Below are 23368 nucleotides of genomic sequence, written 5' to 3' on the forward strand. Positions count from 1 at the left end.
CTTTTTGATAAAGCCAATGAATTTATTTATATCATTGAATTTTCTGTCCCTTTTGACAGCATCGTGATTGGCAAGATCCAGGAAAAGCATGCTAAATACGCGGACCTCGCCTTTGAAATGTCTCGCTTGCATCCCAAGTACACAGTCGTCAGGCTCCCTCCCCATTGTTCTCAGTGCCCTTGTTTTGGTAGTTAATTTGTACCTCCTGATCTATTGGCGCAGATCAGGAGATTGCCTGGGTTCTCCACCGGGCACTCTGGGTAATGCAGAAGGCTGCAGTGTTGGGGAGCCTTCATATTCTCCGGAAAGTTCTTGGTGGGTTCGACTAGGCAGTGTTTCCTGGGAGAAGTCCCATTCGCTGTCTGGGCTGCGTGTAGAGGGGACAAGGGTCCTGAGCTGATGATGAGCCTTACTAGCCTGACTGTGCCAGGATCACCCGAACCCTCTCTGCTGCATATTAACTTTAATCTGTAAAACATAATAATAATAGCATGTTTGTTCTGTGCATATATCCATGCTTAAAGACCCGGGTTCGAATCCCCACATGGGTACAATGAGTGAAGCCTATTTCTGGTGTCCCCCGCCGTGATGTTGCTGGAATATTGCTAAAAGCGGCGTAAAACCAAACTCAGTCCATGCTTAAGCATGTTTTACACGCACAAAATAAAATGCAATTGAGACAAAGAGCTACAGTTGAAAGGCTATCTTGAACATGTGTGGTTTTAGATTGGAACTGAAAGTTTGAAAGTCACAACAGTCTCTGGGGCTCTGCGGCTCATGCCATTGATCCTGCATGGACTAAGGACCTGTTTCCATACTGCACTGTCTTTACTTTGGGAACAACAAGTAAGTGCTTATCCTGTGAGCGGAGAGATCGAGAAGGCGTGTACACAGCTAGAAGATTGAATAGATAAGAAGGTGCAGTTCCAGTGAGACAGCGGAAAACAAGACATAAGAGTAGAATGGTTGGACCATCCCTTTAACAAAGCAGTACGTGTGGCAAGGTAAGATTGGCTTTATGCAGGGACATCCAAGGCCAAGATGGAGAGGTCTTCATGTCAGCCAGGTTTAGTCTGGAATATGGACGAAAGTGGTGTTACCGATATAAACGTTCAGGCAAAACGGGCGAAAAATAGAGGTGAAAGAGAAGAACTGTTGCATAAATCTGGCACCTACACGTCTCATCTGCTTTTATTCCCCCGACAAAAGAATGCGATCTGCTTTAACGAACCACCAAGGTCTATTGAAAAGGCAAGTGAAAATGGATGGATTAACTACGATCTGTTCTTCTGTTGGCCCAAACATTTTGTACAGTACGCAAAGCCCATCAAGACCAAAAATGCTTGCTCATTCTCGATGGGCACATGGTACAACTGTTTGGCGTTGCCGAGACGGTGATGGCAACAATGCTCAAATCAACCAAAGGCTTTTCCTGCACAGTCCCGGATGTTTTCACTCGAGCTCAGTGTGCGAAATAGCTACTGGCCCGATAGCCCGAGGCTAGCAAAAATCAGTTCGGGACAGTAAATCTCCACAGTCACTTACCCGACTGGCTAGTGAATTTTCATGGGGTCATTTTGTAAATATATCACTTTCTCCGACTTGTTAAGCTATAATACACTTTTGAATCATGCTAGATTATGGCCTCATAAAAATGTTCATCATATTAGTAGTATAACGATAACATATTTGTATATATTTGAGCATAAACAAAATATTTAAGAAATTCAGACATGTGTTTTCTTATTTGTATTAATGGTATTTTACATTTTTGTAATCATTTGCTTAGTTACTACATTCAAATTTCAGGCTAGTGAATTATTTTGTGGGCTAGTAACTTTGAGGCATAGTTAGCCCGACTGGAAACTATTTTGCACACTGTTTTAACTGATGACAAACTCCGCTGTGACAGATGAACCCGTGCCTGAAACACAACAGGCCTCCGATGCAATATTGCCGTCAGAATAGCCAGATTCAGAGTCTGGAACATTAGATGTGGTATTGTTGCCAGGGGAGCAGGGCAATTGCCACCGGATAATTGCCACCTAGGACAATTGCCATCCAGTTAATTTTACTGTAATAGTTATGACAATTGACACCCACATTTTTATGTATAAAGCAAAAACTTTGAAGTTTTGGAGCATTTTGTTTAATCCCACATAACTGGATATATATTTTGTCAGATAAGATAGTATGATTCAATAATCTATTAGTGTATAATGTTCCAAACCAAACAGGGTATTATAACAGACTAAGTTCTTTTTTAGTATAGATAATCCCATGTGAAAACTTGTATTGGAAATCAAGTAGTTTGACATCTTTTTGTAAGTCATAAACATCCTATTCCAATCAAAAGTTACATTAGCAAAAGATGCTTGCCATTTAAGACACACCTTAGGTAAATGTCCATTAGAAATCAAGGAGTCATAAAAAGATCTAGAGCCTTTGCATGATTTCAATAAATTCAAATGGCATTCAGTTATGAGTAAATAAAAAACTGGGATATTGCAAAGAATCTTATCAATGCTTATTTTAAGTCCTGACATTTTATAAAAAAAACTAATAATTTCATCAATAGCAGCCTTTAAGAGGTACAGTGACAGAGAATGATACTCCTTCCTGCATTCGCGTTCATTTACGAAAAATTCAGAGAGTTTACCAGGTTGGATTTCACAGGATGTTATTTTATATGTCAGTATTATTTATCTAACGAATGATTTCAGGACCAAAACCAAATTAAGCTAAAACAATAGTCAAGAATTCTTGAGTAGATACTGTTTCGAACGCCTTCTCAATATGAAAAGTGGTTATATGGAAGAATATGTTATTATTTGTTATGGATTACCATGTCAAACTCAATTAAAGTTGGTAAAGAAACTGAATTATTAATTTTCTTCTTTTTTTTTTCTTTTTTGGGGGTGGGGTGGGGGTTGGGGTTGGGGATTGGGTGGCATTTGTCCGGGTGGCAATTGTCCTGGGTGGCACCGTATATATAGGTGTCGACTGAAGGGCTGTTGCGGATGTTTAATGGGTGTAATTAAGGCTTAGTTTAGGATCCCATTGAGCCCATTTTAGGCAAACGTGTTTGAAGGTGCGCTTTGTCTTACCCTCCTATATTTCTCCCGCATGCGTGCATCGCCTTACAGTAACAATCTCCAATTTACTTGGTTTCGTTTATTTTTTGGTCTTGGGTATGCACTTAGAAGGAACATAAAACATACGTGAAAATATATAGCCTGTGAAAATATTGTCCGTTTTGATACAAGTCCATTTCGTCCCTGGTCCGTTTTGATTGACTGTTGCATTACCTCCCCGGTCAACCTCGACCTTCATCAACTTCCGGTTATTGGTAAATGACAACACAGATCTCCGATATGTCACAGTGTCAAATGGATTTCAGCTGATATTCATCTATTACTAGGTATCATGATTTAACACCCTTCATGAAGGCTTTCCTATGTGGTTTCAATTCTTTCCCCATATTCTGCATATTGTGAATCCTTGGGTTACCTATATACCTCGGTCAATAACTTTGTGAAAAGTACCAAATCGGGCAAGATTAGAGAGGATGTAAATTTCGTGTTCCTAGCCGAAACCATATCAACACCATTTAATAAACAGTAGCTGACACTATCAGACGTTCCTTCCTTTAAATCAGTACGACACAAGAACACATGATTGTTTTAGGTGTTGTTGCATTGTGTTTCTGTAGTGAAAGCCGATTTCTGGCCGCTATTGTTTTTTTTCGAACGGTCCTCTCAGAAGTGATGCTACTTTACGTACGAGAATCTGATTATTATTTTGCAAGTTCCTAACGATCTATACGAACAACTCTCTCAAGTGGTAGAGAGAAGGGTTCACCTTTGCTTTGTGCCATTTTGCAGATTGTTTACTTTTGCGACAGGCACCAAGGTGTAAGTCATTTTCCATCAGTACAATGAAAATCAGCGCGAAACAAACTATTTCAACATGCTTGGTTTAACTTGTTTTGTATGATTCAGTCATATTCTTATTGAAATGAGTTTTCTTTCATAGATATATTATATTTTGGCATATTTTCTACATATGTTGTTTGTGACAGATCTGACACAGTATGGGAAGTTTTCTTTCAATGACACAATGTCAACATAAGACATTTCTTCTTTTACTCAAAAGACTGTGGTTACAATAAACAAATATTTTGACTGAAAAGAACTGACTATTGCTAAATAAAGAACTTTACACAAAGTTCTGAGAGATAAGGCCTTTAAAATGCCCAAATGCCCTATCCAAAAGTCCATCCCACAAAAAACCCAAACACATGCAAAATCGAAGGTAATTATGTCAATCTATGAAAAAATCCTGTCCCAAGTTTTTTTTTAAGTCCGCTGCAGCATTTGAAATTTCTAAATTGCTGTTTTTATAGCACAAATAAGGGTTTCAGTGGGTGAGGATGAAGGCTGTTGGCTGTTTGGTAGCTGTGTTATTATTGTTAACATCTACACTGAAACATTGCTTTGTGTTTTTAAGAAATACAGTTCGCTCTCCCCCAGTGTATAGTGTAATAAAGGACACTTGTGCCTTTAACTATTATAGATGAAGTACGAGGCCGCTTGCGTCCAATTGCATTAAAATTATTATTGTACATGACAAAAGGTACTTTATTAAACTATACATGGGGGTAGAGCGAACTGTATTTCTTTTCTAAGTTGCCAATTTAATACACACAGGAATTAATCTAGGCAGAAAACAAACGAAAAAGCGACGGTGTTGGTGTCCTAAATTATCAACCCTCGCTTAGATGCACGTTACCAGAGAAAACACAAATGATAACAGTTTTCTGATGGTTTACATTCGATTTAAATATCTTCTCTAAATTATTTCAATTACATATGTGATTCACGTAAACCATTAGGTGCAATATGAACGTCACATTTTTACTACCAACGTAAGTTACCATAGATCAGTACATCCAGATGAAGCTGACTAGTCACGCAACATTCCACGGATGCATTGTTGGAATAAACATTGCGAATGTTGTGGTACCGCTGTTTAATTGTGAGTCGAACTGAGAAATTTTATCCGTCGAAAAACATGAACGTAATGTTTCCACCAGTGATGTTAGCCAAAAGAAGCAACTGCAAACCAAGAATTGGGATGCTACAGAGTAGTTTACTGTAGGAGGCTGTACGAGGTGATGACAGTTGGCATCCATTGTGATGTCTGTTTCAAGGGTACGTGTGATAATGAAGGGGCAGACGAGAATGGCGTAGTGATGTCAATGAAGTGTGACGTCATGCAAAAAGTGTACTTTATCGCCTGACCTTTTATCAAAGCATCTTTGAAAATATAATGTTGATCCTCCATGCCTTCCTGTGAGTAATGTGCCCACCAGAATCTAAATGCCACTCAAAGACCATGTAATAATTGATGTGGCCCCCATCATGCCCGTCTATCTCACTTTACTGCAAATTTTGCTTCCTATAAACTTCTGGGTTTATAAAGTTTGTGCATTGTGTATTTGTCCTGCAATTGTGTATCTAAAAATTCATTCAAGATACCAATAAAATTCTATTTCACCATTTCTGGGAGTGTCTGTGGGTCTGCTTGTTTAAGTTTTTAATTGAAACTTCAGGTGTTTATGTCAATATAACTTGTCCCTTGTCATGCTGGCTATGTTAACATGGTTTAGTAACACCTCTTGCAGGTTGCTACATCTCATACACACATATGAAGAGGCATATTTCACCTAAAGTACAACTGTATTCAAACGTTTTATCTGAATATTGTACTTTTATGTTGTGGTTCGAAGGTTATAGTCATATGACTTTTTCCACCGGGTACCCATTTTCCTGCTGGGTGAACAGAGACAATTTTGAACAAACTCACTTGCCTAAGGTGAGACCACATACGTACCATACACATTAAATTTCAACCACATTTTATTCAGTATCAAGCTATATGTGGATACCTAATACTAATTTAGATGAGTACACTGTTGATAACAAGCTCTAAGAATATATATATATATATATTATATATGACCCCAAAATACTAATTTTTGCATCATTTTTTGGTCAAAATACTTATTGGGCTAAATTAGGGTTGGCATCTGTGTGTTTGAAGTACAGCTGTGTTCTGGTTTGCAGGCAGGATGGAGAGTTGGCCTCGCAACATGCCGGCAACCCTGGAGGATCTCTGTGTGCAGTACTGTGTGAAGAACCTGGAGACCTTCACACACCAGGCCACAACAACACACCACACCACAATGTATACCCTCTTCCCAGGAGTGTCCCTGCCCAAAACAATCTGTGATAAGATATTTCACTTCTACATGGAGCATGTCGATCATGCACATTCCACTGCAGATGGCTTCCTCAATATATTCAGTAACGTTCGAGGGACACAGCTCAGTCGACTAACCTTAGCAAATTCTTATGTGAGTGACTGTGGACTAGGTCTAGTAAAACATCAACCTATTGTAGAACTAGACCTGTCCTGTTGTACAAGACTGTCATCTGACTGCATCCCGTTCATCAACAAAATGGGGAAAACCTTACGGTCACTGCGCTTGGAGAACACTACAGATATGTTTGAGGGCGTTAGAGATCATGTAGATTCTATTTCTGCTGCACAGAATGAAAATTATATTGATAAAGTGCCAGTAGAAAATGTTGAACAGAATGATGACCCTATTTTGAACTGTCCTCATCTCCGTAAATTGTGCATGAGAGATTTCCAGTTGGAAGACAACTTGCTGATTGGAAACGTCCAACTACATGATGTATTCCGCTGGTGTAAGCTGCTGACACACCTGGACCTATCTCAATGTACTGTTGCCATGGAAACCTTTCCCCACTTCCAGTGCTTACATCACCTATTGTCACTCAGCCTTGCGGATGTTGACATTCAAGACTTGGATGCAGTCATTGACAACTTGTGCCAACTCAAACAGCTCAAGTAAGTACTGTACAGTTATAGGTATTACCTTTTGAATTACCGCCTCCGTGGTGTAGTGGTTAGAACGTCCGCCCGGAGAGCGGAAGGTCGCTGGTTCGATCCCCGACCACGTCATACCAAAAGACGTTAAAATATGGTACTTGTTGGTCCCTGCCTGGCGCTCGGCATTAATGGGTACAACAAGGACTGGTCGGCTCGGAGTCAGTATAATGTGTCTGAGTGGGGTATTCATGCTTCACTGCGGCATGGTATCTCAGTGGGCTAGCACTATAAAACCAGCTTAAGTCTGGGCTAGTACAAGCAGCCGCACATGCATGCACGTCGTCATATGAGCGAAATATTCTCAAGCACGACGTTAAACCCAATTTCACCTCACCTCACCTTTTGAATTCTTAAGCCTTAGGCATTTCTAGGACAGAATGAGATTCATGCTTGATGTGAAGAAATGATGTGTGTGTTCAGCATGTGCTTTGACTGGCATTGTAACATGACACAGAGCAACCTCATGTAAATGAGTGAGTGAATATGGTTTTACGCTGCTTTTAGCAGTATTCCAACAATATCACTGCAGGGGACACCAGAAATGAGCACCACATGTAAATGGGTATGTTTGAATTTCCCAAGGAAACTGCTTCTGTCACATTCTGTTTTGGTACTGCACTGTAAGTGAACATCCTAGTTTATAATGTCAAGGATGTCTCCTGTGTATAGCCCTGAGAAACCTTTTGGGCTTATTGATTAGTAATTTCTAAAGGCATTTAAAGAATAACTCAAGAATGATTGTAAGGAGATGACACTGAGATATGAACATATCATCCTAGGGACAGGGACACCATTTAAAAAGTTTGTGAGTGACCTATGGAAAAGGTCAAGGTCACAGTGAAGGTCAGTAAGAAAAAATGTTCTACATGTCCACAAAATGTCCTAGTAAAGGTAATCCTATGCCATCTTGTGTTGTTGAGAGTGGCGCAGGGGTAGCCTAGTGGTTAAAGCGTTGGCTCGTCACGCCGAAGACCCGGGTTCGATTCCCCACATGGGCACAATGTGTTAATCCCACTTCTGGTGTCCCCCGCCGTGATGTTGCTGGAATATTGCTAAAAGCGGCGTAAAACTAAACTCAGTCAGTCAGTCAGTTGTGTTGTTGAGTGTTGTCTGTTGTCTGTGTTGTATGTATACATCATGATATCACACCTGTATTGTATTTCTCATGATTTCATCACACCTGCTTTGCTACATAAAAGATGCCTATGAAATAATTGCTCATCAATACCCTATTTTCCGTCATGCATGTATGTGTGTTATTTAGACACCTGGATGTTTCTCAAGGCCAGTCAGACACTCCTGTGATGTACCCCCATCCTGAACAGTATCTCCAGCAGCTCGTTGCCGGCCTCCCTCTTGTGACATCACTTGACATCTCAGGCACCAACCTGGCTGGCTTTGAGAAGGCTGAGATCCAGTCATTCAGGCCCAGTAAGAACCACCATGAGGAGACATCACAAGAAGCAGACAGGTATGTATATTTCACACCTGACACATTCAGCCACCGTCTAATCTACAGTACATGATCTAATTACTGGTTGCAAAGTTAAAAGTTGACTTAACGATATAAGCTCAAACATAAGCTATATGAATAGCTAATAACTAGAAATGACACGGTGCAATACATGATTCCTTTGTTTTATTATCGATTCAGATTTTGACATATCTATTATTATTTTGATGTTGCAGCAATGTTCGTGTAAAAATCCTTACTAAAGCCTGTTTGTAATCCATTTAGCCCAATGGCGAATATGAGACTGCCCTGACAAGTCTTGCTAGCTTTACCTTTTAGCCAAAGATAATACATACAGTGGAATCTGTCTATTATGGACTCGCCTGGGACCGACTCATTTGTCCGGATTGTAAAGCAGTCCGGATTAGAGTCAATTTAGACAACTTTTGGCCGTTACCGTAGACACTGCCACGATGACTTATGCTATTTTCTTTTCAAAAAGCTGACGGTATTAATGTTCACTTTGCTAATACACTCTGTTTGCTTATCTTGTATTTCTCAGTGAGATCTTTCTGTTTTGACCTCTCTGACTAGTCAATAAGTTTCACTTTGTCAGCAAGTGACAAATCAGTTCGCCTACGTTTCGCTGGTTGGTCTGCCATAACTATGAAGTGAATGTGAAACAAGCAAGTAATCTGTCGTTAATAAGACTGCGAAGTGACACTGAGTTAACTGACATTAATTATGTGTGTGTTCACATTGTAACATGACACAGAGCAACCTCATGTAAAAATGAGTGAGTGAATATGGTTTTACGGCTGCTTTTTAGCAGTATTCCAACAATATCACTGCTGGGGACACCGCCAGAAATGAGCACCACATGTAAATGGGTATGTTTGAATTTCCCAAGGAAACTGCTTCTGTCACATTCTGTTTTGGTACTGCACTGTAAGTGAACATCCTGGTTTATAATGTCAAGGATGTCTCCTGTGTATAGCCCTGAGAAACCTTTTTGGGCTTATTGATTAAGAAAGTAATTTCTAAAGGCATTTAAAGAATAACTCAAGAATGATTGTAAGGAGATGACACTGAGATATGAACATATCATCCTAGGGACAGGGACACCATTTAAAAGGTTTGTGGTGACCTATGGAAAGGTCAAGGTCACAGTGAAGGTCAGTAAGAAAAATGTTCTACATGTCCACAAAATGTCTAGTAAAAAGTAATCCTATGCCATCTTGTGTTGTTGAGGAGTGGCGGTGGGGTAGCCTAGTGGTTAAAGCGTTGGCTCGCGATCGCGAAGACCGGGTTCGATTCCCCACATGGGCACAATGTGTTAATCCCACTTCTGGTGTCCCCTGCGTGATGTTGCTGGAATATTGCTAAAAGCGTAAAACTAAACTCAGTCAGTCAGTCAGTTGTGTTGTTGAGTGTTGTCTGTTGTCTGTGTTGTATGTATACATCATGATATCACACCTGTATTGTATTTCTCATGATTTCATCACACCTGCTTTGCTACATAAAAGATGCCTATGAAATAATTGCTCATCAATACCCTATTTTCCGTCATGCATGTATGTGTGTTATTTAGACACCTAGATGTTTCTCAAGGCCAGTCAGACACTCCTGTGATGTACACCCATCCCTGAACAGTATCTCCAGCAGCTCATTGCGGCCTCCCTCTTGTGACATCACTTGACATCTCAGGCACCAACCTGGCTGGCTTTGAGAAGGCTGAGATCCAGTCATTCAGGCCCAGTAAGAACCACCATGAGGAGACATCACAAGAAGCAGACAGGTATGTATATTTCACACCTGACACATTCAGCCACCGTCTAATCTACAGTACATGATCTAATTACTGGTTGCAAAGTTAAAAGTTGACTTAACGATATAAGCTCAAACATAAGCTATATGAATAGCTAATAACTAGAAATGACACGGTGCAATACATGATTCCTTTGTTTTATTATCGATTCAGATTTTGACATATCTATTATTATTTTGATGTTGCAGCAATGTTCGTGTAAAAATCCTTACTAAAGCCTGTTTGTAATCCATTTAGCCCAATGGCGAATATGAGACTGCCCTGACAACAAGTCTTGCTAGCTTTACCTTTTAGCCAAAGATAATACATACAGTGGAATCTGTCTATTAAGGACTGGACTCGCCTGGGACCGACTCATTTGTCCGGATTGTAAAGCAGTCCGGATTAGAGTCAATTTAGACAACTTTTGCCCGTTACCGTAGACACTGCCACGATGACTTATGCTATTTTCTTTTCAAAAAGCTGACGGTATTAATGTTCACTTTGCTAATACACTCTGTTTGCTTATCTTGTATTTCTCAGTGAGATCTTTCTGTTTTGACCTCTCTGACTAGTCAATAAGTTTCACTTTGTCAGCAAGTGACAAATCAGTTCGCCTACGTTTCGCTGGTTGGTCTGCCATAACTATGAAGTGAATGTGAAACAAGCAAGTAATCTGTCGTTAATAAGACTGCGAAGTGACACTGAGTTAACTGACATTAATTAATGTGTGTTCATAGAATTAATTAATTCATTAACCATTGTGAACAGAAGTAACGTAGATGTTTAGTCAACAGACTGTTATTTGAGTCAGCTACGTCCTGATTACAAAGCATTATTTTCATAGCAAGTTGATTTTCGAGACTGTTATTTTAGTTAGTAATATGTAACTGAGAGAGTCCAGATTATAAAGCAAGCTTTAATGATAAAATAAGAACAATTTTGCTGGGACTCGGAGAGTAGTCCGGATTATGGAGAAAACCGGATTACACAGAGTCTGGATTTGACAGATTCCACTGTATATGATTGGAAAAGGCCAGACCATGCTAGAGACACTAGCCAATCAGATACAATGAATACCAGTAGCATCCTGGATTTTGCTAAAGGCAAGTTGAGAACACGCTTTGTTTTGTTTGGCTGGTTGTTGTTTAATGCCGCACTTAGCTCTATGATAGCGGTCTGTAAGTAATCATGTCTGGGCCAGACAATCCAGTAATCAACATCTTTTGTATTGATCAAGTGTTGTAGAGTCAGTTCTCATTTGATGCAGCAGGTGTTGTAGAGTCCGTGGTCATTAGGGGTGGGCGATAAAACCGGTTAACCGGTATATTGCAATTCGAACTTCACAATACGACATATTGCGGTACACTTTTCGTGAACCGATACGATCGGTAATTTTCGTCATGTAGTCAAAACTAGTAATATCATTGGTATTTCCTTGATATTACTGTACATTAATAGTTTTGAGAATGTTTATTGGTCATATATTTGCATTTGCGTGACTTTTAAACCATTTAAATAGAAAAATAGATTGGTACCGGCACTCATTGTACTCAATTGTAGGGATAAACAAACCAAAATGGCTCACGTTGCTGCAGGCGCTTTTTCTCGAGTTCCAAACTTTAGAGTTTTCAATTTGGATACATTTTCAATTGATCTCTTGTACAATCACATCTGAGTCCTGACAGTGGCCAGTGGCATTGTTTCAAAAGAAATCTTCATTACTTTAACCCATGTGTTACACTTTCACAATATATTGCAATACATATTGCAATACGCCAACACATATCGCATATCACCCTCGTCATGTGATACAGCAGGTGTTGTAGAGTCAGTAGTCATGTGATGCAGCAGGTGTTGTAGAGTCACTCGTCATGTGATGCAGCAGGTGTTGTAGAGTCAGTAGTCATGTGATGCAGCAGGTGTTGTAGAGTCACTCTCCATGTGATGCAGCAGGTGTTGTAGAGTCAGTAGTCATGTGATGCAGCAGGTGTTGTAGAGTCACTCGTCATGTGATGCAGCAGGTGTTGTAGAGTCAGTGGTCATGTGATGCAGCAGGTGTTGTAGAGTCACTCGTCATGTGATGCAGCAGGTGTTGTAGAGTCAGTGGTCATGTGATGCAGCAGGTGTTGTAGAGTCACTTTCGTCATGTGATACAGCGGGTGTTGTAGAGTCAGTGGTCATGTGATGCAGCAGGTGTTGTAGAGTCACTTTCGTCATGTGATACAGCAGGTGTTGTAGAGTCACTCGTCATGTGATGCAGCAGGTGTTGTAGAGTCAGTGGTCATGTGATGCAGCAGGCGTTGTAGAGTCAGTGGTCATATGATGCAGCAGGTGTTGTAGAGTCAGTGGTCATGTAATGCAGCAGGTGTTGTAGAGTCAGTGGTCATGTGATGCAGCAGGTGTTGTAGAGTCAGTAGTCATGTGATGCAGCAGGTGTTGTAGAGTCAGTGGTCATGTGATGCAGCAGGTGTTGTAGAGTCACTCGTCATGTGATGCAGCAGGTGTTGTAGAGTCAGTGGTCATGTGATGCAGCAGGTGTTGTAGAGTCACTCGTCATGTGATGCAGCAGGTGTTGTAGAGTCAGTGGTCATATGATGCAGCAGGTGTTGTAGAGTCAGTGGTCATGTAATGCAGCAGTTGTTGTAGAGTCAGTGGTCATGTGATAAAGCAGGTGTTGTAGAGTCACTCTTCATGTGATGCAGCAGGTGTTGTAGAGTCAGTGGTCATGTGATGCAGCAGGTGTTGTAGAGTCAGTGGTCATGTGATGCAGCAGGTGTTGTAGAGTCAGTGGTCATGTGATGCAGCAGGTGTTGTAGAGTCAGTGGTCATGTGATACAGCAGGTGTTGTAGAGTCACTCGTCATGTGATGCAGCAGGTGTTGTAGAGTCACTCGTCATGTGATGCAGCAGGTGTTGTAGAGTCAGTGGTCATATGATACAGCAGGTGTAGAGTCACTCGTCATGTGATGCAGCAGGTGTTGTAGAGTCAGTGGTCATGTGATGCAGCAGGTGTAGAGTCACTCGTCATGTGATGCAGCAGGTGTTGTAGAGTCAGTGGTCATGTGATACAGCAGGTGTTGTAGAGTCAGTGGTCATGTGATGCAGCAGGTGTTGTAGAGTCACTCGTCATGTGATGCAGCAGGTGTGGTAGAGTCAGTGGTCATGTGATGCAGCAGGTGTTGTAGAGTCAGTGGTCATGTGATACAGCAGGTGTTGTAGAGTCACTCGTCATATGATGCAGCAGGTGTGGTAGAGTCACTCGTCATGTGATGCAGCAGGTGTTGTATATGCCACTTTGTGTTGCAGTGCCGGAATGTGTAGTATTCCTGGACTAGAAGGACGAATGCTTGAGTTTTTGGGTCTGTTTGGATGTGCCCATGATGCTTGCTACAGAAAGAATATACCTGCCAAACGGGTGAGTAATGATCACTCTCTGTTGTTGTCCCTCGCCGCAACGCGGAACGGGGGACTATGTATTCAGCGGCGTCCGTCCGTCCCATTTCTTGTTAACGCCATATCTCATGAACTGTTGTACCCAATGTCTTCAAATTTGGTGAAAGCCTACATTGAGGGATTACCCAGACACGAGTCGATTTTGGTGACCTTGACCTCATCTTCAAGGTCACCACGGCACTTTGACCACTTTTCAAACTCTTGTTGACTTGATATCTCATTCACTGTTGTATCCAATGTCTTCATATTTGGTGACAGCCTACATTGGGGGATTCCGCAGACACAAGTCGACTGGGGTGACCTTGATCTTATTTTCAAGGTCACCATGACATTTTGACCACTTTTCAAACTCTTGTTAACGCAATTTCTCATGAACTGTTGTACCCAATGTCTTCAAATTTGGTGACAGCCTACATTTGGGGATTACACAGACACCAGTCGATTTTGGTGACCTTGACCTTATCTTCAAGGTCACCACGACACTTTGACCACTTTTCAAACTCTTGTTAACGCGATATCTCAGGAAGTGTTCTACCCAATGTCTTCAAATTTGGTGACAGCCTACACTGGGGGATTACCCAGACAACAGTTGATTTTGGCGACCTTGACCTTTTCTTCAAGGCCACCACGACACTTTGACCACTTTTCAAACTTATGTAAACGCGATATCTCATAAAACATTGCACCCAATGTCTTCAATTATGTCGACAGCCTACATTGGGTAATTATGCAGACATCTGTGATTTCAAGCATCTTGTATGTGAGCAAAAAATAAGAAGCACTAAATATGTTATGAATATTCCATTCCTTAGTGGCGGGGGGACATTGCCATATTAGTGGCAAACACTTGTCTGTTTTATCCCGGGGGTCAAGTGACCTACATACGTGTAGCAATGATTAAGGGGTTCAAATCAGCCATGCTTGTATCAAATCCAGTCAGGACAAAAAAATATAGGTGAGCTTGTTGGTTCACCTAAAAGACATGATGTAGTTTCTGACTGTGCATTATACACAACATGTTCCCCAAACTTGTACCCAATAACAGGAGGTTGACATTATACTCAGGAGTTAATTATCTCCCTTTGAGAAATCAATTCATGTTTAGTATTTGCATTTTTTAAAAGAATATAATCATTGTTATCCATTTTTATCTCTTTAAAATCAGGTAAAAATGTAAAATTGGTTCTGCTGATCTGTAATATGTTGGTCAAATTTGGTTGGGCATTTTAATGCTCTACACTTTTGTTTTATTCATCTAATGTCTGTTTATGGTTGAAATTAATTAATGAACCGCCACTAGGACATAAATCGACATCACATGCACACAGCCATTTAGTTCTGTAGCTCATGCAAACCTGAACATATTTTTTCCTCTTGAGTTAACTGTTTCATAAGTTTATAAGATTCATAGTGAGTGAGTGAGTTTAGTTTTACGCCGCAGAGATCCGATAATCTTTAATGAGATTATCAAAAGGCTTCAAAGCTGCTGATAAGGCCTCTTCTACTGTGCTTCACTGACTCTGGTGTAGCAGGCGGAGGTGTTTCCAAATCAGATGAGTCAGAGGGGACACCTAGTTCCCCGGAGTCCGACTGATTATCTGACATGATTTCAGCGTCTGTTAAGAGTCCTAGTGCTTAAATTCTTAGACATCTTCTACTGACTATTTTAATGGTAACACATACTTCCCCAAGGTGGAGTGAGTGTAGTTTTACGCCACTCTCAGCAATATTTCAGGTATATGGCGGCGTTCTTTTAATAATCGATTCTGGAGCAGACAATCCAGTGATCAACCGCATAAGCATTGATCTAAGCAATTGGGATACGTTGACAGGTCAACCAAGTCAGCGAGCCTGACTACCCGATCCTGTTAGATGCCTCTTACGACAAGCATGGGCTACTGAAGGTCAATTCTAACCTGGATCTTCACGGGTTTATAAGATATATAAACTGTTGTGTACAGTTGATAATGTTCAAACATGTCCTTGTTTCATGACAGGTGTTGTGCAGGTTGATCACGTAGTGTGTGGAGTCTGAGCCCTACAGGTTGTTCAGGACAGGTGTTGTGCAGGTTGATCATGTTGTGTGTGGAGTGTGAGCCCTACAGGTTGTCCAGGACAGGTGTTGTGCAGGTTGATCATGTTGTGTATGGTTGCTGGTGTTGCAGGTGACCGGTGAGAGTGATGAGGAGCAGGTCCTGCTGTCCCTACAGGTGTACCAGGACAGGTGTGGTCTGCTCATCAAGGCTCTCAACAGTGTCTTCCATCTTTTCCGTAACTTTGCAGTCAGTAGACAGTGTGCAGTTCTTGAGGTAAGTTGACCAAGAGGGACTGATTAATGTTATGACAGATTTATGTGTGTTGTATTCACAGATGATTTGTTAACAGATACAAACATTGGTGAATATTTTATTGTATGCATCAATAGGAATCAATTCCAGCCTCATTAAGGCCGAGAGACGCATATATGGGGCAAATTAATCAGCTCCTCACAGCGAGTGACGTGTTTATGGGGCAGGTAATTAGCAGTTTCTCACAGTTTCCCACATACAGTCGTCAACAGAAAGCACCTCTTATTCAGCGAGAGACGCATATGTGTGTTGTACTTTTAAAAATCGCACTGTACCTATTATTTCAACCAATTTAGCAGTACTGAGCAAATATTAGCTTTTCTTACGAGAGATCCCACCTTTAGTATCAATCAGAATGAAGTATTTAAAGTGTTTTGATAACAATTGCTAATCATTATCATAGGCTTGTACAGCGTTTAGCAAATGAAGCGCATGTCGGCGAAAGGGATTATGATGTTTTTACAGAGGTAAGTGCCTGGTACTCTTCCTTGGGAATGGATACTAAAATACTTCATTATGCACCTTGATTGAATTAGATGTAATGGTTTAGAGGTTACTAAAAATTATATTTCCTTCAACTCGTAATAAATAGGAAACAATATACGAAATTTCAAGGACATACAAAGAATTCAAACACAATAGAATAGTTTGAATTTACTTTTTAGGCATCATTACGTTGTCATGTTTCATATACTGAAACATAATGTATAAACACAAGTAATTATACATCCAAGCTCGAATAGATTAAACATAATTGAACTTACTAATTTGAAGTTTACTGAATTGTAACTAGTTGTTTTCCATAATCTAAAGTTCGTAATGTTACCTAAGCGAATATAAAGTGATAAGTCGAGCCTTTGCATCGAATACATATATACATGTCAGTGTTATTACAACAATGAAATGTTTTACTACATTTGTTACAAAAGACAGTAAGTTGGTAATTCAAAACATTGTCACACATGGACAGAAGTAATATCATAAGTTATTACATGTAAGCCATACAAAGGTATTTTAAGCATTTTTGTTCAAGCTGTTGAAAGTTTCATGTTGATTTGAATTGTCAGTTTTCTATGCAATTTACATAAGCATTCTGTAAAACGTTTGTATTTGATCTGTGTAATTATCAAATCCGGTGCAATTATCACGTGTATCAATCAACTCAGTCTCTATTGATCCATCGTCAATAACAGCTGGATAGTATATCAGTTCACGGTATCGATACATCGCATTATAATCATTCAAGCAGATTACAGTAATGAGATAATTAGGCGCCTCTTTTGACCTTGAAATAACAGCCTCCGGTAGAATGCATATGTAGTTACGTCCTTGTTGAAAGGTTTGCCCCGTGACAAGTGTAAAATAAACAGATGCGCTGTTATATCATTGGACACCTTGCTTTATGGAGTCCGCCCTCTCTCTGTGATGTTTATACATGCATGCACATCTGTAATCTTATGAACCCTCGTTTGCATTCAGTAAAGATATAGGCACGCCCACCTTCATAAATATTGGGGTTGGGGTGTCAACTGCAAGTTTATACACTATAATAATTCAGTATAGTGTCACCTTGTGAATTCTGTAATGTGTGTACTCTAGTTTGGATAGTCATTCGTATCAAGGTGAAGATTATATTTACATGTACAGCAAACCATTATGTTTTATGTACTAGTTGTGTGCATAAAATGTATATGAAAATAAATACTACCTCTACTCAGTGGTTGGATTTCAATCGCTTTGTTTTACTTATCGAAAAACACTAAAATGAGGACAAATAAACTCGCCAAAGTGACTATCTACTCCTATTTGTCTTATGTGTATATTTCATACATCGTTACCAGTGTGTATGTTTACAATACACAAACTGTTACATGATAGCTTGAGTTGATAAAGCCGAAACCCAGCATATCGACTGGTCAAGGATATAGCCAATAACCAATCTCTATCCAAGCTGCTGAGTGACCAAAGCGTGCTCTTCAGAAATTTCACCCGGCCCGTCACCTGTCCTTTCCTCTTTGACAGGTATCTCATGATCATGATTGGTCGCAGATAACATATGACCAGCCCCTATACTGAACAGTTGAGATACCAGTGTGTATGTTTACAATACACAAACTGTTACACGATAGCTTGAGTTGATAAAGCGAAACCCAGCATATCGACTGGTCAAGGATATAGCCAATAACCAATCTCTATCCAAGCTGCTGAGTGACCAAAGCGTGCTCTTCAGAAATTTCGCCCATGCCCCATCACCTGTCCTTTCCTGTGTGACAGGTATCTCATGATCACGATTGGTCACAGATAACATATGACCAGCCACTACGTTGAACAGTTGAGATACCGAACTTTATATTAGGAAATTTGATGGCCCTATCACGTGACTCTTTGTTTTATGTCTATGCAAGGAATATGTAGTATACATTTTGTATATGTATGTTTGTATGGTCGCATTATGTTTTCTGCATTAAATCTGTATGAAATAAAGTGCAATGCTATGAATGTGCTTTGTGCTAGTCACAGACTAGCGTTATAGTACTTTCATTAAAGTAATTAAGTAAACACTAGAAATGTATCGGCAAAACCGCTATTTTAGGTAGAAGATTATAAAGTATGAAAGTAAATTCTTCTTTACAGTATGTCATTGTCATAGATGTTTTGTAAATTTAAACCTCACACAATGATATAAGAGACAGAATTTGTTAACGTGTGTCTCATCTGTTACATACAAAGAATACATGTGTATGCATATTGTGATAAAATATAAATGTACACGCCGATAAAAGGTCTACAAGAGAAACTTGCAATAAAATTACATAAAGCTTGCAATACACGACATGTATTCACACCTGATTTCTTTCAACATATATCTTTACGACACAATTAAACAATCAGGACTTGTTTGTACGACTAGACAGTTTCCTGTGATCCCCGAAACCTGCCAGGGAAATCAGGTGTGACTAGCACTAATTAGTCTCTGCACACAGAGTGGGCAATCAGCGAGGGCTTCCAGGTGTTGAGTAGTGATGGGGCTCTCGGGCTTAATGAGTTAAAGGCTGGTATATACCGGATAACGGAAACACTGTTTTCCTTGAACTTTATGTTCAAACAGTGACATTCAGTTGGTTTAACTGGGGTTTTAGATTAATAAATTGAAAACATAGACAACACACAACTGAAACATTGTCACAGTGTTTCTGTTGTCCTGTATATACCGGTCTTTGACCGGGACAAAGTTAGAATGTCCGGTAATTTCAAAGGCTACCAGTCATCGTGTCAGGCAAATTCTTAAAAATCAGTTTTCTAATTTATGCATTTCTGATTGGTTGTTAGAGTGCAAGGTCTCATGTACAATGAAAAGCTTGATCACTTGACAGGTAAAATTTACAAATGACCGGTATTTGAAATGCTAGCCGGTCACAATGTCCAGCTGTATAAAAAGCCAGTGGAAACACTGGTGAAATTATTCATGGGTACACAGCTGTATTGTTAGTTAGGCATTAGGACACAAGATACGTTTTTTCCATGGTATTTCCGTTTGATTACAAGACAACACAATCTCTAAATCACTGCTTGTTAATGACACCCACTTCAGCATTTGTCAGTCAAATGTCGCAAAATGTGTTAAATTAGTGTTTCACTGTTCACTACTATAAATAACTGCTGTGAACTTGTATCTGACACCTAATTATTCCTTTGGAACCTGTTCTGATATATTTACTTAAGAAGATGATTTGACGTAAATATGTATCACATCGTGACCTGTGTATCATGATATGTACCTTGCTCGATTGTTTCACCTACCTTTAATATAGATCGAAGCCAAATATCAAGTTCATTGTCAAGATCTCTTCATTCATTATGAATAAAGCAAACAAGTTTATTGATAACAATTTCTTGTATATTGCATAGAGCGATATAGATTCTTACACCGTTATGAAGCTGAAAGCACTCTTATCTAATCTGAAATGTTACTCTATGCAATAAACAAGAAGTTGTCATCCATAAAGTTGTATGCTTCATTACTGATTCACCAACTAGAATGCTGATCAAACAATTCATTCACAAAATTGATTGTACCTTTGTTTCAGAATGTGCTAGTGAGTGGGTTTAGTTTTACACCGCTTTTAGCAATATTCCAGCAATATCATGGCTGGGGACACTAGAAATGGGCTTCATACATTGTACCCATGTGGGGAATCGAACCCGGGTCTTCAGCTTGACAAGGAAACGCTACGCCGCCGGCCAGAATGTACTAACCATCTGTTGGAGAAATAATGAAATAAATATGAAAACTATTTTGGGGCATTTTGATTTATTCTGCATGAACAATGGTGTGTCTTCTATACTGTACTCCACCATGTATGAAAAGGTGTGGAGCTTCAAAGGACAACATCACCACCTGATTTGATGAAGTTCTGGAATAGTGAGTTAAAGTCACACATGACAATGTGATCTGACAGTAGGCAGCCATACTGAACAGGCAGCCATACCAAACAGGAATGGAGTCATTTAATTAAATTCTTCAAATTCTTGATTGTATTCAGGTTCATACAATAGATGATTGATGACAAGACGTTTTGTTTCAGGCCATCTTGGCTGGCATGAAGCGCCACATCTGGGACAAACAGGTGCAGATTGTAGGCAGGTAAAGTGTACACAGTTTCAATTCACCAGAAAACTCAGACAGCTGCAAGTATATGAAGTATTCTGTCGTCAATCCATTTCATATGTTTCTGACAATGCCATTTAGGGCTCGATTTAAGCATTTAGAACTTGCACTGGTGCAACCTGAAACTGCTAAATGCAACCTCTTATATATCCACTTGCACCCAGTGCATGCTAATATTTTGTGATCAAAGAACACAGACTTCAGCTGGAAAACAGAATGAGGAACTGACTTGGAACAGTGACTCTAATTATTGTAGGAACAGTGACTGAAGGAATTGCTGTTCATGAAAGTTTAGGAAGTAAGATAACTACAGATTTCTTTTGTTATAATACTGTTCTTAATCGTCTTTACCAAAACTCAAGCATTATAAAAGAGTTTTTATCAAGCAGGAGGTGCAACATGTATTTGTTTGGTGCAACAAGGTTATTGCCTTAGGTTGCACTGGGTGCAAGTAGGTTTCATTTCCTTAAATCGACCACTGCGATGTCTGCTAGAATGTCATGTCTGCTTCATTGAATGTCATGTAGGACCATATTCAGGACCATATTTAAAAATAAATAATTAATTGTGTTTTTATTTCTGAAAATTGTGCTCCACTGTCTGATAAGTGACTGTGTTGTTTCAGTGCATCATTGTTCTATATAGCCAAGGGGGATCAAAAAGACTACATCACTCAGAAACAAAGGAGGTAAGTCAGTGGCATCTAGGGGTGACTATTGAGGGGAAAACAACTGTTGCAATAGTGATAGTCTTTTGCAACATACTATTACGATAGCGATAGTCTGTTGCGACCAACTATTGCAATCCTATTGCAATAACATTTTTCTCCTTGATATGTGTCATTTGAAGTTATTTCCCAATATTTCAACAATTGCAATCCATCGATAGTTTGATGCATCGTTACAGCCGTAGTGGCATCTCTTGCTGGCACAAAATACCAAACAAAAAATAACCCGTCCTGAGTAATGTAAAACACCAAGTTCCAAGGTATAATTTGTGTTCTGGTAGAATTTATACTGGAACATTTCCCATGAAACGTTCTTTTCCTGGTAGAATTACTGCAGAAATGTTTCTCAGGGTAGAATTATTGCTGGAAAGTGTTCATGGTAGAATTGCTGGTTGAATGTGTCCCTGGGTGGAATTACTGCTGGAATGTGTCTCAGGGTAGAATTACTGCAGAATGTGCCTCAGGGTAGAATTACTACAGGATGTGTCTCAGGGTAGAATTACTGCTGGAATGTGTCTCAGGGTAGAATTACTGCAGAATGTGCCTCAGGGTAGAATTACTACAAGATGTGTCTCAGGGTAAAATTACTACAGGAATGTGTCCCTGGTGGAATTACTGCAGGAATGTGTCTCAGGGTAGAATTAATGGTTGAATGTGTCCCTGGGTAGAATTACTGCAGGGTGTGTCTCAGGGTAGAATTACTGCAGGATGTGTCTCAGGGTAGAATTACTACAGGAATGTATCCCTGGTGGAATTACTGCAGGAATGTGTCTCAGGGTAGAATTACTACAGGGTGTGTCTCAGGGTAGAATTACTGCAGGGTGTGTCTCAGGGTAGAATTACTACAGGAATGTGTCTCAGGGTAGAATTACTACAGGAATGTGTCTCAGGGTAGAATTACTACAGAATGTGTCTCAGGGTAGAATTACTACAGGGTGTATCTCAGGGTAGAATTCCTACAGGAATGTGTCTCAGGGTAGAATTACTTCAGAATGTGTCTCAGGGTAGAATTACTACAGGATGTGTCTCAGGGTAGAATTACTGCAGGAATGTGTCTCAGGGTAGAATTACTACAGGAATGTGTCTCAGGGTAGAATTACTTCAGAATGTGTCTCAGGGTAGAATTACTACAGGATGTGTCTCAGAATTACAGAATTACTGCAGGGTGTGTCTCAGGGTAGAATTATTACAGAATGTATCTCAGGGCAGAATTACTTCAGGGAATGTGTCTCAGGGTAGAATTACTCAGAATGTGTCTCAGGGTAGAATTACTACAGAATGTGTCTCAGGGTAGAATTACTACAGGAATGTGTCTCAGGGTAGAATTACTGCAGGGCTCTTGTGTCTCAGAGGTAGAATTACTACAGGAATGTGTCTCAGGGTAAAATTACTACACAGAATGTGTCTCAGGGTAGAATTACTACAGGAATGTGTCTCAGGGTAGAATTACTGCTGGAATGTGTCTCAGGGGTAGAATTACTACAGGAATGTGTCTCAGGGTAGAATTACTTCAGGAATGTGTCTCAGGGTAGAATTACTGCAGGAATGTGTCTCAGGGTAGAATTACTGCTGGAATGTGTCCTCAGGGTAGAATTACTACAGGAATGTGTCTCAGGGTAGAATTTACTGGCTGGAATGTGTCCTCAGGGTAGAATTATCTACAGAATGTGTCTCAGGGTAGAATTACTACAGGAATGTGTCTCAGGGTAGAATTACTGCAGGAATGTGTCTCAGGGCAGAATTACTACAGGAATGTGTCTCAGGGTAGAATTACTGCAGGATGTGTCCCAGGGTAGAATTACTACAGGAATGTGTCCCAGGGTAGAATTACTACAGGAATGTGTCTCAGGGTAGAATTACTACAGGAATGTGTCTCAGGGTAGAATTACTACAGGAATGTGTCTCAGGGTAGAATTACTGGTAGGAAT

The 23368-nt window shown here is 40.0% G+C and overlaps 1 protein-coding gene across 1 annotated transcript; it reads left to right on the forward strand.

Moving 5' to 3' along the window:
- Nucleotides 1–3357: 3357 nt before the first annotated feature.
- LOC124260965 (protein zer-1 homolog) lies at nt 3358–21440 on the forward strand. The gene is made up of 7 exons (XM_046695284.1): nt 3358–3421; nt 6129–6939; nt 8246–8452; nt 13550–13658; nt 15862–16005; nt 20631–20689; nt 21339–21440. The coding sequence occupies exons 2-7, from the start codon at nt 6134–6136 to the stop codon at nt 21403–21405; spliced, it is 1392 nt and encodes a 463-aa protein (XP_046551240.1). The 5' UTR covers nt 3358–3421; nt 6129–6133; the 3' UTR covers nt 21406–21440.
- Nucleotides 21441–23368: the final 1928 nt, after the last annotated feature.

Source organism: Haliotis rubra, unplaced genomic scaffold (assembly GCF_003918875.1).
Source record: "Haliotis rubra isolate DU_JTF1 unplaced genomic scaffold, ASM391887v1 Scf782, whole genome shotgun sequence".
NCBI lineage: Eukaryota > Metazoa > Mollusca > Gastropoda > Lepetellida > Haliotidae > Haliotis > Haliotis rubra.